Source organism: Puma concolor, chromosome B2 (genome assembly GCF_028749965.1).
Source record: "Puma concolor isolate L17-30 chromosome B2, mPumCon1.1.hap2, whole genome shotgun sequence".
NCBI lineage: Eukaryota > Metazoa > Chordata > Mammalia > Carnivora > Felidae > Puma > Puma concolor.
Genome location: NC_141671.1, coordinates 69,058,866 through 69,078,519, shown reverse-complemented (window position 1 = coordinate 69,078,519; position 19,654 = coordinate 69,058,866). Strand labels below are relative to the sequence as shown.

The following is a 19,654-nucleotide window of genomic DNA, read 5'->3' as shown; positions in this document are numbered from 1 at the left end:
TATAGAGAAAATCGGAATAAGGGCAAATAACCCAGTGCTAGGTTGTGGATAGACTTGAGTATTTGATAATGAGTATATTGAACTAGGGAAGTGACAGTGATTGATACAGTGTGTATCCATTAGGATTGGATTCAACAAGGAGGAATTAAGATTTTCATTCTCATGTAAAAATCCCTTAGAAACCTGGTTTCTGGCTAGTTGTAGAGGTTGTTTTACTGGGTCCTCATTCTGTCTAGTTTACTGCTCTGCCATTCTTAGGGATTGGATCCCGTGCTGACAGGCCAGAATGGAGGAGAAAATTCTGTTGTCACATCCTTTTCCGGACAGAGGTATGAAAGAAGGGATAGAGAACAAAGGGATAGGCCTTCTAAAGAAGGTTCATGGAAGCTGCCACGTACTCCTCCACTTAGTAACAAGACCACATGACTATAAAGGAGGCTAGAGGCTGGAAATGTGGTCTTTATTTTGATAATAAGATTGGGGTGTGTGTGTGTGTGTGTGTGTGTGTTTTGTTTTTAGAGAAATTGCTTTTCTTTTTTTTTAAAGTTTATTTTGAGAGAGACAGACACACGCAAGCGGGGGAGGGGCAGAGAGAGAGAGGGACAGAGAAGAATCCCAAGCAGGCTTTGCCGTGCCAGAACAGAGCCTGATGTGGGGCTCAAACTCATGAAACCACGAGATCATGACCTGAGCCGAAACCAAGAGTCAGATGCTCAGCTGACTGAGCCATCCAGGCACCCCTGTGTATGTGTGTTTGTGTGTGTGGGTGTGTGTGGGTGTGTGTGTGTGTTTTAATTAAGATTTTTAATTTTGGTGTAGTTAACATAAAGTGTTTTATTAGTTTCAGGTGTACAGTATAGTGATTCAACAAGTCTATATATTACTCAGTGCTCATCATGATAAGTGTACTCTTTAATCCCCATCCCCTATTTCACCCATCCAACCCACCCAGCCCTCCCTCTGGTAATCATCAGTTTGTTCTCCATAGTTAGTAATTGAGTTTTCAACTATGGAAGAAAGGTAGCACAGAGCTTGAGGTTGGAGGATGTTAGGAGTCTCTGCAAAATTGGGCTATATATAGGAAGATTTGTCTGGTAGTAATATGTTGGCTAGATGGAGCTAAATCATCTTGTATGAGTCTAGTAGCTTAGACACTGAAAAATAGATTGCATTTTTATATTGATTATAGTTGTGAGTTGAACTTGATCTCATAGTAAAAGCCATTATGTGTTGTTTTATATGTGAAATGCAAATCAGGTGTATCACTTTGTTGATAAATTTTTTAAAAATATGTTAATAGAAGGAATATTGAATATCATTACCTCCCTCTTATTTTCTTCAGACTCTCTTTTTTCCTTTTCTGTTCAACATGTAAGTGTGTTCTAGTTCTACCTCTTAAAAAATGAAAAGTCCTATCTTAATTCTGTGTAGTAATAAAAATATTAATGACTTAACTTTGAGTGTTTACCCTGCTAAAAATTTTACATCCATGTGTCATTTGATATAGTGATACATGGTAATGTTATTATTACTTTTTTTTTTTTTTTTAAGAAGGGGATGTTAACTCTGAGATTAAGTTGTTTGCTTAATCACATAGCTAGAATTCATATCCTAGCACTCTTACCCTTTGTTTTCATTCCTGTAGTTGCTGCTCTGTATTCTTTTTTTTCTCCACAGTCTGTTTGAAAAGAAGGGTCCACACTTGTTGATAATGTCCATTCTTATCTTTCATTAACTTGCTCCTTAATTTATCATATCTGAAGTATATTGGATAGTTGGATGTAAAATGCTATGAAGAAAAATAAAGGAAGGAAAGGGAATAGGAAGGGTTGAAGAATGATTGACAATTTTAAATAGAATAGTCTGGGAAGGCCTCAGTAAAGTGGTATTTGAATAAAGATCTGAAAGAAGTCAGGGAATGAGCCATATTGATAACTGAGGGAAGGATGTTCCAGGCAGAAGAAATAGTAAGAGCAAAAGTCTTGAAGAGTGTGTTTAATAGGATATTTGAGGAACAGCAGAGAGGCCAATGTGGCTGGAGTAGAGTGAGAAGTGGGAAAGAATAGTAGAAGATAGGGTTTGAGTGGTATAGTAATGGGGTGCACATCATATGGGTAAGGATAAGGATTTTGGAAGCTATTGAAAAGTTTCACACAGATTGGTGACATGATCTTACTTATGGTTAAAAGAGTCATTCTGGCCATGATACAGAGAATATTACCTGTGGGGATAAGAGTAGAAGTGGGTTTGGGGGAAGCAAGAGTGTCCTGTCTTCTTCAAAGTCCTTCTAGCTGGACTAAGAATCAAACTGACATGAGATGATCCAATTTAACAGTGTACATGTGGGGAATCCATACAGATATGGAAATTCCAAAAACAGGCAAAATGAGATATATGTGTCATAATAAACTAAGGAGAAGGGATAGAAGCTTGGAACTTTAAAGGGAAGAAATGTAGTTCACAGGGACATAATTGTTTGGTAAACAAATGTTTGCTGGGCCATTCAGAAACAATAGGGCATAGAAGACTTTGATCAAACAGGCCTTGGTAGGTTCCTCCCTGTCTACCATATGTAGTTCATAGTATAATGTAGTTATCTATGATGATAGCTCTCTTCCTGGAGCAGGTCCTCTATTTAAATTATTTTTAGGCAGTTGTGGGGGAAGTAAAGACCTTTTCCTGAATCTGCTGGGTTTTGATGGCCTTTTAACTCCAAGTAATCTTTATGCCAAAGTGACCCATCTTGGAGCAGCTTGCCCTTGGCTCCTGCACAGGGAAAAGAGATAAGGGTCTATTGCAATAATTCAAGCAGGAGATGATGGTGGCCACAGTAGAATGGTTGCAGTGAAAAGCAGTTAGATTTAGGATATATTATGAAAATAGAGTTAATAGAATTTTCTCAGGTAGTAGACTTGTGGGGGTGGTGGTGAGAGAAATGATAGAATCAAAGATAACTTTAAGATATTTTGACCTACTTTGGAAGAATGGAGTTGTAGTTTATTGAGATGGTGGAAGACTATAGAGGAAGTTTTGGTGTAGTACTAAGGGTGTGAGTGTGAGAGGCTGAAAAAAAAGGGTTCCATTTTTGACTTGCTAGGATGAGATGCCTTTTAGACATCCAAGTTGGAAATAATGAGCAGGCAATTGAATATAAGAGTCTAGGGGGAAGGTTAATACTTTGGTTACCTATTTTGAAGGTTAATTAACACAGATGATAGTAAAGACAAGATAAAATGAAGTCAAGAGAGTGGTTATAGGTCAAAGAAAAGTGAGAGCATCTAGACAGCCCTGAATCACTCCAGTGTATATAGAGGTTGGGGCGATGGGGATGAACAGCTAAGGGGATTGGAAAGGAGCAGCCAGTGAAGTAGGAGAAAAACAAGGTAAGTGTGGTGTCCTAGAAACCAGTTTTGAGGAAGAGTAGGTGAACAGCAATGCCCAGTGCTGCTGCTGCTGCTAGTTCATATGAAGGGAGTGTTGAGAGCTGACCTTTGTATTAGCAACATAAAAAGCATGGTGCACCTGCCTTACAGTGAATGCTGTCACCATCTACCGGGTTTTTCCACACCAGAAATCCTGGAAGTCAAACTAAACTTATTTGTCATCATCCCATCTCTAGGTACTAAAGTTCTGTAGATTCTAGATTCTACTTTATGTATCTTGAATCTGTCTTTTCCTCATTTCCAATGCCCTTTTCTTAGTTTGTGTTCTCAACATTTCCCACCTGGATTGTTGCGGTGACATTCTGTTTTCTTTGCTTCTAGTCTGATATTTTCTTTTCCTTGTTTTAAAAAAATGTTTACTTTATTTTGAGGGGGGAGTGGGACGAGGACAGAGAGAGAAAGGGAGAAAGAGAATCCCAAACAGGCTCCTCACTGTCAGTGCAGAGCCCGACACAGGGCTTGATCACATGAACTGTGAGATTTTGACCTTAACTGAAATCAAGAGTCAGAGACTCAGCAGACTAAACCACCCAGGCGCCCTAGTCTGGTATTTTCTTTAGCAGGGTGAACTTTTTAAAAGACTAGTTAATATTTCATTTTCTTGCTTAAAGTTTCTCCTATGGCCCCCTCTAGTATTCAGGCTAATGTTCAGACCCCTTAACGAATGTAATTTTCTTTATGCTATCATAAATACTTCTCTATTCTCTAACCTCACCTCCTACCACTCCCCGACCCTTTGCTCTAGCCATAGCAGACTACTGTAGTTTCTGGAATGTGGCATGCTGCCAGGTCTACCTGAAATGTCCTTCCTTTTCTTATTCTGCCATTTGTTTCAAATTTCATTTCTGTCAACACTGTGGAAAGTGTGCCTGGTTCCTCCCTTTTCCCACCTGATATATATGTTTCTCAGGTTCCATAAGTACTAGCTTATGGCCTGACATAACATTATCAAATTATATCCTGTAATTATTAACATGACTTTCTATTTCACTAGTCTACATTTTTTTGTAGTATGAATAGTGTATTTTTCCATTATGTTTTTCCATCCTGTGGCACAATGCTTGGCATCTAATAGGGGGTAAGACGTTTTAATGAACAAATTCATTAAACCGAATAAGTACAATCAAATTTTAAAACAGTTTATTGATCATCTGAATGGTACTGTGGGTCTGAAGGAATTCTTGAAATTAGCCAAGGAAGATGTTATAGAGTAGAAGATGAAATTTGTATGATATGATATCCATTGTCAAGAGCACTCTATGACGGCACACACATGAGTTGTCTCTTTCCACAATCTCAGCTTTATTCAATAATAGAACAGAGTTAATCACAATTATAAAGCAGGTTCAGGATTCCAAACTCAGTGTCATTTCACCATGTGATTAAACCTGACTTCTTACACAGCACACAGAGCAGAACATAAGATAAGCCATACAACAAACAAGATAACAGAAGGGTATAGGAAGTTAAAAAGTCAGTCTGTGGATGCGCAGTTGAGATAAGACCTCATCTGGTCCAGGTCAGCTCTGGGCACTTGCTGCTTATTATGTTCAAGCAGTGAAGGATCTCAGTTCTGTTCAGAGATAATCAGGCAGAGCCTTTGGTGGCAGTTGCCTTTTTTAAGTGGTCAGACATAGAGGTCAAGTCTAAAGAGTGACATTTTGCTGCAAAAATCCTCTCCCTTTTAAAGGAATTTAATCAGTTTTGGGCCCCTGCATATCTCCTCTGGTTCTGCTTGTTATCAGTTCTGGGGTGTCAGCTGATGCTGGTCCTGGCGATATCTCCTAGCTGCAGTACCTTTAACTACTTGCATCATTGCTTGACACAGGCTCCTGCTTGTCATAAGAAACTCCATTTTGCTCTCTACATCCATCTATATCTAAAGGCAAAACACATTTGCCTGTTGAACAGTATTTAGATAGTGCCGAAAATTTAGCAAACAAGTTGATTGGCAAATGTTGCAGCGAGGGAGGGGGGTGCATGATTTTAAAAATGGCATAAAATACACTCACTGCTCTGCACACCAACACAGATTTTTTGGGGGGGGTTTATTTTAAAAGTAAGTGCTGTTGTGGCACAAAAACAGACACATAGACCAATGGAATAGAATAGAAACCCCAGAACTAGACCCACAAACGTATGGCCAACTCATCTTTGACAAAGCAGGAAAGAACATCCAATGGAAAAAAGACAGTCTCTTTAACAAATGGTGCTGGGAGAACTGGACAGCAACATGCAGAAGGTTGAAACTAGACCACTTTCTCACACCATTCACAAAAATAAACTCAAAATGGATAAAGGACCTGAATGTGAGACAGGAAACCATCAAAACCTTAGAGGAGAAAGCAGGAAAAGACCTCTCTGACCTCAGCCGTAGCAATCTCTTACTCGACACATCCCCAAAGGCAAGGGAATTAAAAGCAAAAGTGAATTACTGGGACCTTATGAAGATAAAAAGCTTCTGCACAGCAAAGGAAACAACCAACAAAACTAAAAGGCAACCAACGGAATGGGAAAAGATATTTGCAAATGACATAACGGACAAAGGGCTAGTATCCAAAATCTATAAAGAGCTCACCAAACTCCACACCCGAAAAGCAAATAACCCAGTGAAGAAATGGGCAGAAAACATGAATAGACACTTCTCTAAAGAAGACATCCGGATGGCCAACAGGCACATGAAAAGATGTTCAGCGTCGCTCCTTATCAGGGAAATACAAATCAAAACCACACTCAGATATCACCTCACGCCAGTCAGAGTGGCCAAAATGAACAAATCGAGAGACTATAGATGCTGGAGAGGATGTGGAGAAACGGGAACCCTCTTGCACTGTTGGTGGGAATGCAAATTGGTGCAGCCGCTCTGGAAAGCAGTGTGGAGGTTCCTCAGAAAATTAAAAATAGACCTACCCTATGACCCAGCAATAGCACTGCTAGGAATTTACCCAAGGGACACAGGAGTACTGATGCATAGGGGCACTTGTACCCCAATGTTCATAGCAGCACTCTCAACAATAGCCAAATTATGGAAAGAGCCTAAATGTCCATCAACTGATGAATGGATAAAGAAATTGTGGTTTATATACACAATGGAGTACTACGTGGCAATGAGAAAAAATGAAATATGGCCTTTTGTAGCAACGTGGATGGAACTGGAGAGTGTGATGCTAAGTGAAATAAGCCATACAGAGAAAGACAGATACCATATGGTTTCACTCTTATGTGGATCCTGAGAAACTTAAGAGAAACCCATGGGGGAGGGAAACAAAAAAAAAAAAAAAAAAGAGGTTAGAGTGGGAGAGAGCCAAAGCATAAGAGACTGTTGAGAACTGAGAACAAACTAAGGGTTGATGGGGGGTGGGAGGGAGGAGAGGGTGGGTGATGGGTATTGAGGAGGGCACCTTTTGGGATGAGCACTGGGTGTTGTATGGAAACCAATTTGACAATAAATTTCATATATAAATAAAAAAAAAAAAAAGTAAGTGCTGTTGTATACATATTAGTTCTGAAAATTTGGAAGCCAAAGACCAACTACCAGTTACATGGATTTGTAGTTTGATTTCTAAAATTAATTGAAACTTATTTAAGGATGATTATATGACATTAGAGCATCTAATAACATTGTTCATCAATACACTAAGTTGGCTGTTGTTCTCAGCTCTCAGGTCTCACATTATATACGATTATATTTAGTTTTTTTTTTTCTTTTTAAGTTTATTTATTTATTTTGAGGGGGAGGGGTGGCAGGAGGGTCAGAGAGACAGGGAAAGAGAGCGAATCCCAAGCAGCCTCCACAGTGTCAGTGCAGAGTCCTATGGTGGGGTTGATCTCATGGTTCATGAGATCATGGCTTGAGCTGAAATCAAGAGTTGGACTCTCAACTGAGCCACCCAAGTGCCCCTGATTATATTTAGTTTTGAAAAAAATTTTGTGACTTATTTTTACTTAATTTTTTAGAAGCTATAATGTAATTTTTCCCCCTTCCTTTAAAAAAATTAGCATGAGGTCTCAAGTTTGATCTGTAGTGGAAGCAATGAGAGTCAAATTCATGGATGCTAAATATATTGTTAAGGAAGAATTTGCAGAACTTGGGGGCTAATGCCAAAGTTGAGATTTTGAGTTTAGATGCCTGGGACAATGGTGATGCTTTAGCCAGGGCACAGGGGTGCAAGAACACCTGGCTCCAGGGGTCCCAAATAGATCAGGTTCAGCCAGTGGCTGCTGACAAAATCCAAAGACAGAAAAATGAGTGGTGGTGAAATAAGAGAGCAATTTATTTTAGTGTGATCAACACTGGGGAGATAGTGGACTAGTTTCCGAAAGTGCTGAAAATACTTCTAGGTTTATATAAGGAAAATGTGGGGGGCACCTGGGTGGCTCAGTCAGTTAAACGTCTGACTTCAGCTCAGGTCATGATCTTGGGGTTTCTCAGTTCAAGCCCCTCATCAGGAGCCTGCTTTGGACTCCATGTCCCACCCACCCCCCCCCCCCCCCGCTCCTCCCCACTCTCTCTCTCTGTTTTTCTCTCTCTCTCAAAAATAAACATTAAAAAAATTAAAAAAAAATTTTTTTTCAACGTTTATTTATTTTTGGGACAGAGAGAGACAGAGCATGAACAGGGGAGAGGCAGAGAGAGGGAGACACAGAATCAGAAACAGACTCCAGGCTCTGAGCCATCAGCCCAGAGCCTGACGCGGGGCTCGAACTCCTGGACCGCGAGATCGTGACCTGGCTAAAGTCGGACGCTTAACCGACTGCGCCACCCAGGCGCCCCTAAAAAAATTTTTATAAGGAAAATGTGGGACAAAGGTCAGTGGGTACATGCCGGTGGGCAGTAAAGGTCTGGCAGTCATTGTCTTGGAGTCAGTCTTACAGACTCTTGCTTGCTCAGGGCACTCCTTATTGCTTAAAGGGCGGTCGTTTCAGTTCCCATCTTGGGGATGCTTTCCCAGAGGGTCTTTTGCTTGAGTTAAGAGATAAGCTGGAAAGAACTTAATCAATTAGAAAGTACAGACTGAGGTCAAAATGGAGGTAGTTGAAGTCCTTTTTCAGTACCATTTACAGACATCAAACAAAAACAGTTGGGTGTAAGATTAAGGGATTCAATGAATCATCAGTATTGATTTTTTTTTAAGTCAAATTTTTAGGGAAGCACAACCAAAAAGGATTAAAAAATCATATATGTATGGGTTAATTTTCAAAAGATCACCATAAATTTGAATAGAGATGGTTAAGAGTTCCAAGTAGGAAGGAAGAAACACAACCAAGTGAACTCAACATCTATGAAAATAAAATGGGACTGGGGGTAGAGATAAGACCAGTGACAATTTAGAGAGGGGAGTATAATGGATGCCACATGATACAAGGTAGCATGAGGTTATTGTCAGAAAATAGCGCTTGAGACATAGGTAAAAGCCACTAATGTTTGGACATCAGTTGTATGACTATACAAAAACAGTATTTTATATAGAGGTGATCATGTGTTTCCTCAAAATAGAAAGGTCTGCTTTATTCATATTAGTTTGTCTGTTCCTTTAATCTACCCTATTATATAGGTTGGAGCATAATTAGCAATGCCCTTTTCATTAGTTTTTCCTAGGCAATTTTTGTAACTTGATACCTTAGTAAGACTTTTAAGGTATACACTAAAACTTTGTTGAAAGTAATTTTTTTTTGTTGGTAGAAATGGATTAAATGCCATACATAAAAACTTTGTATTATAAAATTCTATTTCAAACTCTAAAAGTTAAGATGGTCCTGGTATTATATTGTCAGGGAGGAAGAATTTCTGCTACGCTTCAGGGTCCTTCTAGTTGGACTAAGAATCAAATTGACATGAGACAGATTAACAAGAGAAAATAAAATTTGATAATATACTACAGGGAATGCATACAGTCATCGAAATCCCAGCAGTCAAGCAACATGATGTTTATATATGAGCGAAGGAGAGGAATAGGGGTCTGAGGATACAAAGGAGAAAAAAACCATTAGCAGGAAGGTGAAAGGAGGTGTTGGGAAAGCAAAGGTTGCCCTGTTGTGTAGGTAAGTTTCTTAGGTAAAGAGGAATCTCTGTTAAGGCTCTCTTCCTGGTATAAGTAAGCATTTGAGGGGGAAGTGAAGGGCATTTCCTCAATCTGCTGGGTTTTGATTGCTTTTAACTTAAAATAATGTTCATGCCAAAGTGACCCATCTTGGGGCTGCCTGCCCTTGGCCCCTACAATATCTACTTATCATAGCAAAGTTGTTTTTAATCTATATTTTAGTTGCAAAGTATGAAGATTTGGTAGCACTGTTTAAAACAGTGGTGTATTCACAATTGATAACCAATTTTATTTTAAAATACAATGAATGACTTTAAAATTGATTTCCGGGGCGCCTGGGTGGCTCAGTCGGTTAAGTGTGTGACTTCGGCTCAGGTCATGATCTCATGATTGGTGAGTTTGAGTCCCACATCAGGCTCTGTGCTGACAGCTCAGAGCCTGGAGCCTGCTTGGGATTCCACGTCTCCCTCTCACTCTGCTCCTCCCTCGCTCATGCACTGTCTCTCAAAAATAAATAAATATTTTAATTTTTTTTTTTTTAATTGACTTCCATATTTGTAAATTGTCCTGTGGTGCATGCTGTTCAGGGTTATAGGCAGCAGCAGTGCAGTGTAATGGAAAGAACAGCAACTTTGGAGCTGGACAGATATGAACCTATCACTGTTGTGGATTGAATCTTGTCCCCCCCAAAACATATGTTGAAATCCTACTCCTAGAACCCGTGAATGTGACTTTATTTGGAAATAGAGTAAGATGTAATCAAGTTACATGAGGTCATTTGAGTGGACTCCTATGCAATATGACTGGTGACCTTATGCGAACAGACAGATGTGCATAGAGGGAAGGTGATGTGAAGACACAGACATAGGGAGAATCATACAGCAACTGAGGCAGAGGTGGAGTGATGCAGCTGCAAGTCCAAGAACACCAAGAATTGATGGTCACCACCAGAAGCTAGAAGGAGGCAAGGAAGGAATCTACCCAGAGTCCCAGAGGGAGCATTGCCCTGCTGATACCTTGAATTCAGACTTCTAGCCTCCAGAATTGTGAGAGAGTAAATTTCTCTTGTTCTAAGACACCCAGTTTATGGCTGTTTGTTATAGCAGCCCTAGGAAACTAATATAGTTACATAACAGCTGTTTAACCTCTGAATCTCAATTTTTCTGTAAAAGGTTAAGAATGTATTGGCATGGAGAAGACATTTGGGAATTAATAAGCTAGTTTTGATATTGCTGTCCTTTCTTCAAACATAATTTACATTATTTATTACCTACTTCATCAGTGTATCATTTCCAAGTGTGAGATTGAAACTTACTGATTGAATTAGTAGTAAAATCCTTGTCTGTGGTTCCTACTTAGGTTCTCTAATTTATAGAAACATATAACAGATTTCATATGATCCATACAGTTTGATTAAGACATAAAGGACTAAATTGTTTTGTAGCTGTAAGTTTAGAATTAAGCTTTTGATTTTTTAAAAAGTAATCTTCAGAAAAGATTAAAATGGAGTGACTGAACCTAAAAAAAAATCATTCAACTGCTTTTAAGAGGCTGTAAATAATTTAAATATGGATGTTTATTTCTTTCCTTTACTCCCTTTATCTGGTGAGCATTTTTGACAGGAATTTGTCTATAGTGATATATTACCTATTAATAAAACATTTTAAATACTTGAAAATATATTATTCAGTGCTGTAAGGATACCCTGCTGCCTTATTGTACCCCTGTTACTTCTGTCACTCACACAGTGCACCCTACTTTCCTACTAGGGTGAAAAGAACATAGATTTTGGAGAAAAGCAGAGCTGGGTTCAAATTCTTGCTCATCATTCCTAACAGGGTAATCTTGTGAAAATTATTGAACTTTCCTAAATAACAGTTTCCTAGGTTAAAATAAGGAGAATAAAAACAGACTTTGCCAGGACTATTGTAGTTTTTAACAGACAGTGTGTATTAAGTGTTTATAGTGTCTGTGCTCTCTATTTTCTTGCTTCTCTATTCCCCCTCTTTCACTTGTACAAATGTTTTTTTTCTTTTTACTTTTTTTTTAATGGCTCAGTTCAAATTCTTTTTCCTTCTCACTTTTCTTTTAAATGTTTATTTGTTTTTGAGAGAGAGAGAGGGAGTGCCAGCAGGGAAGGGACAGAGAGAGAGGGAGACACAGAATCCGAAGCAGACTCCAGGCTCTGCGCTGTCAGCACAGAGCCCAAGGTAGGGCTCGAACCCACGAACTGTGAGATCATGACCTGAGCCAAAGTTGGATGCTTAACTGACTGAGCCACCCAGGTGCCCCTCTTTTTTCTTCTAAGAAAGTTTTGGTTCACCTAGTACTCACTGTCCTCTTTACCATTCAGTTGGCACTTAGCATTTATAGTAGTTTTCTTTGTATTCACATGATACCTTTGATAAAGTAGTCTTCTAGAGGCAAAGAGGACTGATGAGTCTTCAGAAAAAATTTAGTGGGAGGAACATTGGGTTTGGAGTCAGAAATCTTCGGTTCTAGTCTACCACCAGCTATTGCTATTTGTATGACTTTGGGCAGGTTTCTCAATGTGTTCTCTTTGCATACAAGGGAGATAACAATACAGAATTTTGGTGAGGATCAGATGATATACAGTATGTATATAATAGAAAGGAATGTGTAAAATGTATTGAAGTATAAGATACTTGTATCTACTTTGTACCATATGTTATGCCTTGCGTGTAGTAAGGCTTAATATGTTAATGATAGTGATTTTTAAAAAATTCCTTTCAGGGGCATCAGGGTGGCTCAGTCTGTTAAGCATCCAACTTTGGCTCAGGTCATGATCTGATCTGTCAGTGCAGAGCTTAGAGGCTGCTTCGGATTCTCTGTCTCCCTCTCTTTCTGCCCCTCCCCTGCTTGCATGCACTCTCTCAAAAATAAATAAATATTAAAAAAAAATTAGGGGCGCCTGGGTGGCGCAGTCGGTTAAGCGACCGACTTCACCCAGGTCACGATCTCACGGTTCGTGAGTTCGAGCCCCGCGTCAGGCTCTGGGCTGATGGCTCAGAGCCTGGAGCCTGTTTCTGTTTCTGTGTCTCCCTCTCTCTCTGCCCCTCCCACATTCATGCTCTGTCTCTCTCTGTCCCAAGAAATAGATAAACGTTGAAAAAAAAAAAATTAAAAAAAAAAAAATTAAAAATTCCTTTCAGATTTCCTGAACTCAAAAGACATGCAATTTTTTTGTACATTTTGAAAACTGTAATCAAAAGATTGTAATGTAAATGTTTTGGCTATCCCTTTATTTTGTTGAAGTATAACTTAATATTCAGCAATTATTCTTGGTTCCAATAAAATGTTCAGTTTTAATATACTGTAGTATAATTGATTAGATTTAACATTCTATCATATTATGTTTGTTCAAATAAATAAATAATGTATACCCTTGGTTAGTCACAGCTAATGATCCTTCTTTCCTACTTTGTCCTAGAAACTAATTTGAAAGAGTGATTTGAGAGGATTTTGTTCAAAGGCATACAAAATGGTAGTATGCCCAGCTGGCAACTTTTTTTTTTTTAAATCCTTAAATTAGTCTTAAAAAAGAGAGAAAGTGTGTGGAGATTTTTTAAAATAAAAATTTGAAAAAAAATTAATGAAGTTTAATACAGATTTTAAAATATAGTTCTGTCTTGGGGCACCTGGGTGGCTCAGTCGGTTGAGTGACCGACTTCGGCTCAAGTCATGATCTCACGGTTTGTGAGTTCGAGCCCTGCGTCAGGCTCTGTGCTGACAGCTCAGAGTCTGGAGCCTGCTTCTGATTCTGTGTCTCCCTCTCTCTCTGCCCCTCCCCCACTCATGCTTTGTCTGTCTCTCTCTCTCTGTCTCAGAAATAAATAAACATTAAAAACATAAAATAAAATAAAATAAAATACAGTTCTGTCTTCTAAATGGTCTCATCTTTTCAGTATCATAAAACTTGGCTTTCAATGGAATATTGTGCATGTAGAGGCCCTGAATGAAAGGTTGTGGCCCAATAGGTCTAGTGCTAAATTACATATGCTTTGCCTCTTTTCATTTAGGAGACCTGTGTTTTTAGCTGTGTTTTAGCTTATGTGCCTAACTTTTCCTAGATATTTGCAGTGAATAAAAATTTTCTTGGGGCGCCTGGGTGGCTCAGTCGGTTAAGCGTCCGACTTCAGCTCAGGTCACGATCTCGTGGTCTGTGGGTTCGAGCCCTGCGTCGGGCTCTGGGCTGATGGCTCAGAGCCTGGAGCCTGCTTCTGATTCTGTGTCTCCCTCTCTCTCTGCTCCTTCCCCGTTCATGCTCTGTCTCTCTCTGTCTCAAAAATAAATAAACGTTAAAAAAATTTTTTTTTAATTAAAAAAAATTTTCTCTAAACAAAGTTTTGTTATTAAACAAATAAGCTTGATGGAGAACATTTCAATATCAGAATTTGACAAAACCAAGATGAAGCAGTTTTGTGTTTTTTGAAAAGCAGTCAGATGTTGCAATTAGATGCTGGCTCTATTTTCTATATATTGCTTTTAACCTTTTCCCAATTATAAAGAAAAAATGAACATCCATATGTAAAGTTTAAATGTTCAGTTTCAGAAATAAAAATTAAACGGCTATTTTTGTACTTTACTGAGGTAAATTAAATTCTTATTTATCCAAAGAGTGAGAGCACAAACCACAGACTAGGAAAACAATTTTTTAAAGATATATTTGACAAAGGACTATTATCCAAAATATGCAAGGAACTCTTAATATTTAGCAATAAGAAAATGGAAAACCCAATTAAAAAATGAGCAAAGACCTGAAGAGATATCTCACCCAGGAAAGTATACAATATCTTAACTTGGGCTCTTATGACAAGATACCATAGACTAGGTGGCTGAAACAACAGATAATCATTTCTCACAGTCCTTGAACTAGGGAAGTCCTAGATCATGGTGCTGGTAGGTTCATTTTCTGGTGAGAACCCTCATTCTGGCTGGCAGAATGTCACTTTCTTGCTATGTCCTTACAAGGGCAGAGAGAGAGTTTTAGTCTCTCTTCCTCTTTTTATTAAAGACACTAATCCTGTCATAGGGACCCCACCCTAAAACCCTCATCTAAACATAATTACCTCCCAAAGGCTCACCTCCAAATGCCATCATAATTGGAGGTTAGGACTTCACAGTACAAATTTTGGAAGGGATAAATTCAGTTCATACATTCCACCCTTGTGCTCCTCAAGTTCATGTTTTTCTTGTATGCAAAATATACTTTGATTCCATCCCAACAGTCCCCCAAAGTCTCAGCTCATTCCAGCATCAACTCTAACGTCTCATCTGAATATCAGTTCAGTCAGATATGGGTGACACTTCAGTTTCATTCATTCTGAGGCAAAATTTCTCTCCAACTATGAACCTATTTAACCAGATGAGAAGTTTGTGCTTCCAAAATACAGTAGAGGAACTGATAGGGCATAGACATTCTTATATGAAAGGGGAGAAAATGAGAGGAAAAAAGGGGTTACAAGTTCTAAGCACATCTTCAAAACCTAGCAAGGCAAATACCATTAGATTTTAAGGCTCAAGTGTAATCATCTGGTTTGATGCTCTGCCTTCAGGATCCACCAGGCTGTCAGTCTTGCTGCAAGGCTCTTTCTTGGCTGCTGCCATCTGGCCTGTTGAACCCTTTTTCATCTTTGAACTGAGGATGAAGTCCTGATGGTCTCTGAGTCATCTTTGGGGTAGTTCTTCCCTTGTTTTGAAGAATAATAGCACATGTTTGCAGTGAATTGGTTCTATCGATCATTCCGGTAGGATCTAAGAAGTCCCACAGCCCTCTTCATTTTGTCCCGACTCTTTCCTCTTTGGTTCAAACTGGTATCATTTCTGCTGGCGTGGCTGCTTACGTCCATGGTTCACACCCACACTAACAGCTTTACCTAGTGGTTGTTCAGCCACACCCATAGTATTCTCTTCAGTACAACATTTCTCATTTTTTGCAACGTGGATAGCCTTGAGAATCTCCCAAATCTTTTAAGTTTTGGTCCCTTTTTGCTTAACATTATTTCAGCTTCTATTCATTTCTCCCTTCTTGCATTTAACTATATGCAGTCAGGTGGAACCAGGCCACTCCTTCAACACTTTGCTTAGAAATCTTCTAACTAAATATCCAGTTTCATCTCTCACAAAATACCCTTCCACAAAACACTAGAACACAGTTTAGCCAAGTTCTCTGCCACGTCATAATAAGGATCACTTTTTTTTTTTCCATTGCCAAGTAACATGTTCCTTGTTCCTGTCTGAGACCTCATCAGAATGGCTTTTACCATCTATTATTTTGACCAGTATTCTGTTCATGATTATTTATGCATTCTCTTAGAGGATGGTAGCTTTCTTTCTGACTCTTCAGATTTCTTTCTGAGGTCTCAGCAGAATTACTCTTAATGTCTATATTCTTAGCATCGATCTCCAGTTTCTTGCAGCCTCTACCCTTTATACAGGTCCAAAGCCACTTCTTTCTTTGTAGGTATTTGTTATAGCAGCACCCCACCTTTCAGTACCAAACTCTGTTTTAGCTTGGACTGCTGCAAAAACAAACAAATAAAAATAAACCAAAACCCAAAAAAACAAACAAAAAACACAGACCAGGTGGCTTAACCAACAGACATTAATTTCTTATGGTTTTGGAGTCTGGGGAGTCTAAGATCAAGGTACTGGTAGATTCAGTTCCTCGTTAGGACCCTCTTCCTGACTTTGCAGATGCTGCCTTTTCAATTTGTTCTTACAGGAGAGAGAGAGAAAGAGAGCTCTGGTCTCTGCGTATAAGGACACTAATCCCATCATGGGGGCCCTACTTTCATGACATCATCTAAACCTGATTATCTTCCAGTGGTCCCACCTCCAAATATAATCACATTTAAAATTAGTGCCTCAACATGTGAATTATGGGAGGATATATTTTGTCCTTAATGTACAGATGGCAAGTAGTATATGAAAGATAACATAACATCATTAGGGAATTGTAAATTAAAACGAGATACCACTGTACACCTAATAGAATGGTGAAAATCCAAAAAATTGACAGCAGCACATGCTGGCAAGAATGTGGAGCAACAGGAACTCATTCACAGCTGGTGGGAATGCAAAATAATACAGATAGTTTGGCAGTCTTACAAAATGGAGTGTGCTCTTACCTTACAATCCAGCATCCCTACTCTGTTACTTACTCAAGTTGGCTGAAAACATAGGTTTACACAAAACCTGCACAAGGATGTTTATAGTAGATTTACTCATAATTGCCTAAACTTGGGGTGTCCTTTAGTCGGTGAATGGATAAATAATCTGTGGTGCATCCAGAAAATTGAATAATGTTCAAAACTAAGAAGAAATGTGCTGTTGAGCCATGAAAAGACATGGAGTAACCTTAAATGCATATTAAGTGAAAGGGGCCAATCCGAAAAGGTTACATACTGTGTGATTACAACTGTACGACATTCTGGAAAAGGCAAAACTGCGAAGACAGTAAAAAGATCAGCGGTTGCCAGTGGTTAGGGGAAGGAGGGGTGTATAGGTAGAGTACAGAGGATTCAACTCTGACACTAACCATTGTGAGCTAGCATCAAACTCCACAGGTGTAAGGGCATGGTTCTCAACAAAACCGCCACCACTTTAGACACCAGCTGCAAGTCAGGTCCCCAGGCTACCCACACTTCTGGTTAACTAGCACAAATCCGGGGGTTTCCTAAGACCTCCCCTCCCAACACACACACACACACACACACACACACACACACACACACACACACACACAACTGTCCTTATGATGTCAGTTGCAAGTTTAGAGGTCTCCAGGCCATATGCACTTGACTATAAATCTGGGGTTCTTATGACCCTTCTCAGATTCAATAATTTGTCTGAATGACTCAATTTGAGAAAAGTGCTATACTTAGGATTGCACTCTTACTGTAAACAACATAAATTAGGGCTAGCTAAATGAAGACACATTGGTTGAGGTCTGGGACGATCCTGAAAGAAGAATCTTTTGCCTTTCTATGGAATCAGGGCACATCACACTCTCTTGGCACATCAGTGGTTAACCAACCAGGAAGCTCCCCTGTGCTTCCATTTCCAGAGTTTTTATTGACATTTCATGGCCAGGCATGATTGATTAAACATTAGCCCACATGATTGAACTAAATTGCTATCCTTCTCCCTCTTTCCAGAGGTCGGGCTGGGCCAAAGTCCCTAACCACATACAGTCTTTCTGGTGACCAGCCCCCATCTTGAGCCATCTCTTTAGCACAAACTCTAGTGTGTGAATCAAGAGGCTTATCAAAAACAAGTATACTCCTGTCATTCAGGAAATTCCAAGGGTTTTAGAAGCTCCCTGCCAGAAAACCAGGACACAGACAACACAAATTCTTTATTTTACAACACCAAGTTTTTTTGTTTTTGTTTTTTTTTTTTGAAAATGTACCATGGAAAGCTGAGGTGACTGAAAAGTATTGAAGATGGGAAGATTTGAGAGCAATGATTGGCTTACTGATCTCTGTATCAGTTTGGTATTTTAATTGTTTAGACTTTATATAGCAGTGTAAATCTTTATACATCATGTAGTTAGAATTTTATATCTGGGACGCCTGGGTAGCTCGGTCAGTTGAGCGTCCGACTTTGGCTCAGGTCATGATCTCTCCTCTTGTGAGTTCAAACCCCATATCAGGCTCTGCACTGACATTCTGGAGCCTGTTTCAGATTCTGTGTCTCCCTCTCTCTCTGCCTCTCCTCCACTCATTCTCTTTCTCTCTCTCTCTCAAAAATAAATAAACATTAAAAAAATTTTTTTAAAGAATTTTGTATCTGATTTTATGTAGAACTATATTTCTCTTGGTAAAAAGGAGAGATGAATTTAGGAAAGATGAGCCAGTAGAATAATACAGGACTCTTTCCAGTTTTTATTACCTTACTTTGTCAATATAAACAGATACCTTAAAAACAACTTTTTTCTCTACTATAAGTTGTTTCATTGGACTCATTTTTCCTTTGAATAGCAATTTATTTCAGAGTGTATCCACTTTCTTCAAGGGAGTGCTTACCTACATTTTTCTCTTACAGATTGATTATACCGGAACAGACCCTTCCAGTCCCTGCAATAAATGTTTGTCTCCGAATGTGACACCTTGTATTTGTACCATTAACTTCACACTGGAACAGTCATTTGAGGTCAGTATTCCCAATGTGTTAGAAAAGCCTGCTTTAAAAAATACTTCATTAAAAATTTTTTACTAGTTATTTCATTTTTTTGTAATCACTTAAATTTTTTCAAGTGCATACACTTTTGAGCAAGATTGCTTTGTTTGGCTGTTGCATTATGCTCTCTAGTAATTAAATACATGTATTTATTTAAGTAGTTTAGTTAGTACTTTATAAACTAAATTTAAAATTTTTATCTTTTCCCTGGAAAATTTTATTACTATACAATCAAGGCTTTATCATGTTTATATCAAATAGTTTAACCTACTTTTAATTCTAAAGCAAGTTTTACTTTAGAACATTTACTAATTCATTCATCATTTAATTGTATTATTTTGTATCCGATATGAATAACCATAAATGCAAACAATTAGTGAAACCTTATTGATCTTTTATGTCTTGATAAGCAGTTAGAACACTGTGTGTGTGTGTGTGTGTGTGTGTGTGTGTGTGTGTGTGTGTGTGTGTGTAGTTGTCAGTGTGTCTTTTGCTTTCATACTTATCTGTCATTGGAAATTGAGCAGATGCTATAAAAGACATGAAGATTTAGAATAGGCATTATATGACCAGTTTGGGCTTTCCTTTACCTAAAAATTGAGCTTAAAAAATTATTGTTTTATTCTTCAGGGAGCCAAACTACTTTAATACATGTCAACTTTTTAGATTTTTTCACACTTAAAATATTTTTAAAGGCCTCAGTGACTTTTATAGTCTCTGGTAGATGGTTGCCATCTAGTGGTTGTAGATGCTCTTGCACTGAGATAAAGGATAATAACACTATCTTAAAAAACATGAAAATAAATTTGGGAGAAGACAGTAATTTAATTATTTTACTATGTTTCTTTTTTTTTTTTTTTTTTTTTTTAATTTTTTTTTTCAACGTTTATTTATTTTTGGGATAGAGAGAGACAGAGCATGAACGGGGGAGGGGCAGAGAGAGAGGGAGACACAGAATCGGAAACA

At 38.6% G+C, this 19,654-nt stretch overlaps 1 protein-coding gene across 1 annotated transcript in view; it reads left to right on the top strand.

The window, feature by feature from the left end:
* Positions 1 to 19,654, top strand: part of CDC50A (cell division cycle 50 P4-ATPase accessory subunit A) — a 41,834-nt gene that overhangs the window by 7,640 nt on the left and 14,540 nt on the right. Inside the window, exon 2 of the mRNA XM_025925978.2 lies at positions 18,554 to 18,661. Within this exon, the coding sequence (XP_025781763.2) occupies positions 18,554 to 18,661 (108 nt within the window). The remainder of the gene's footprint in view (positions 1 to 18,553; positions 18,662 to 19,654) is intronic.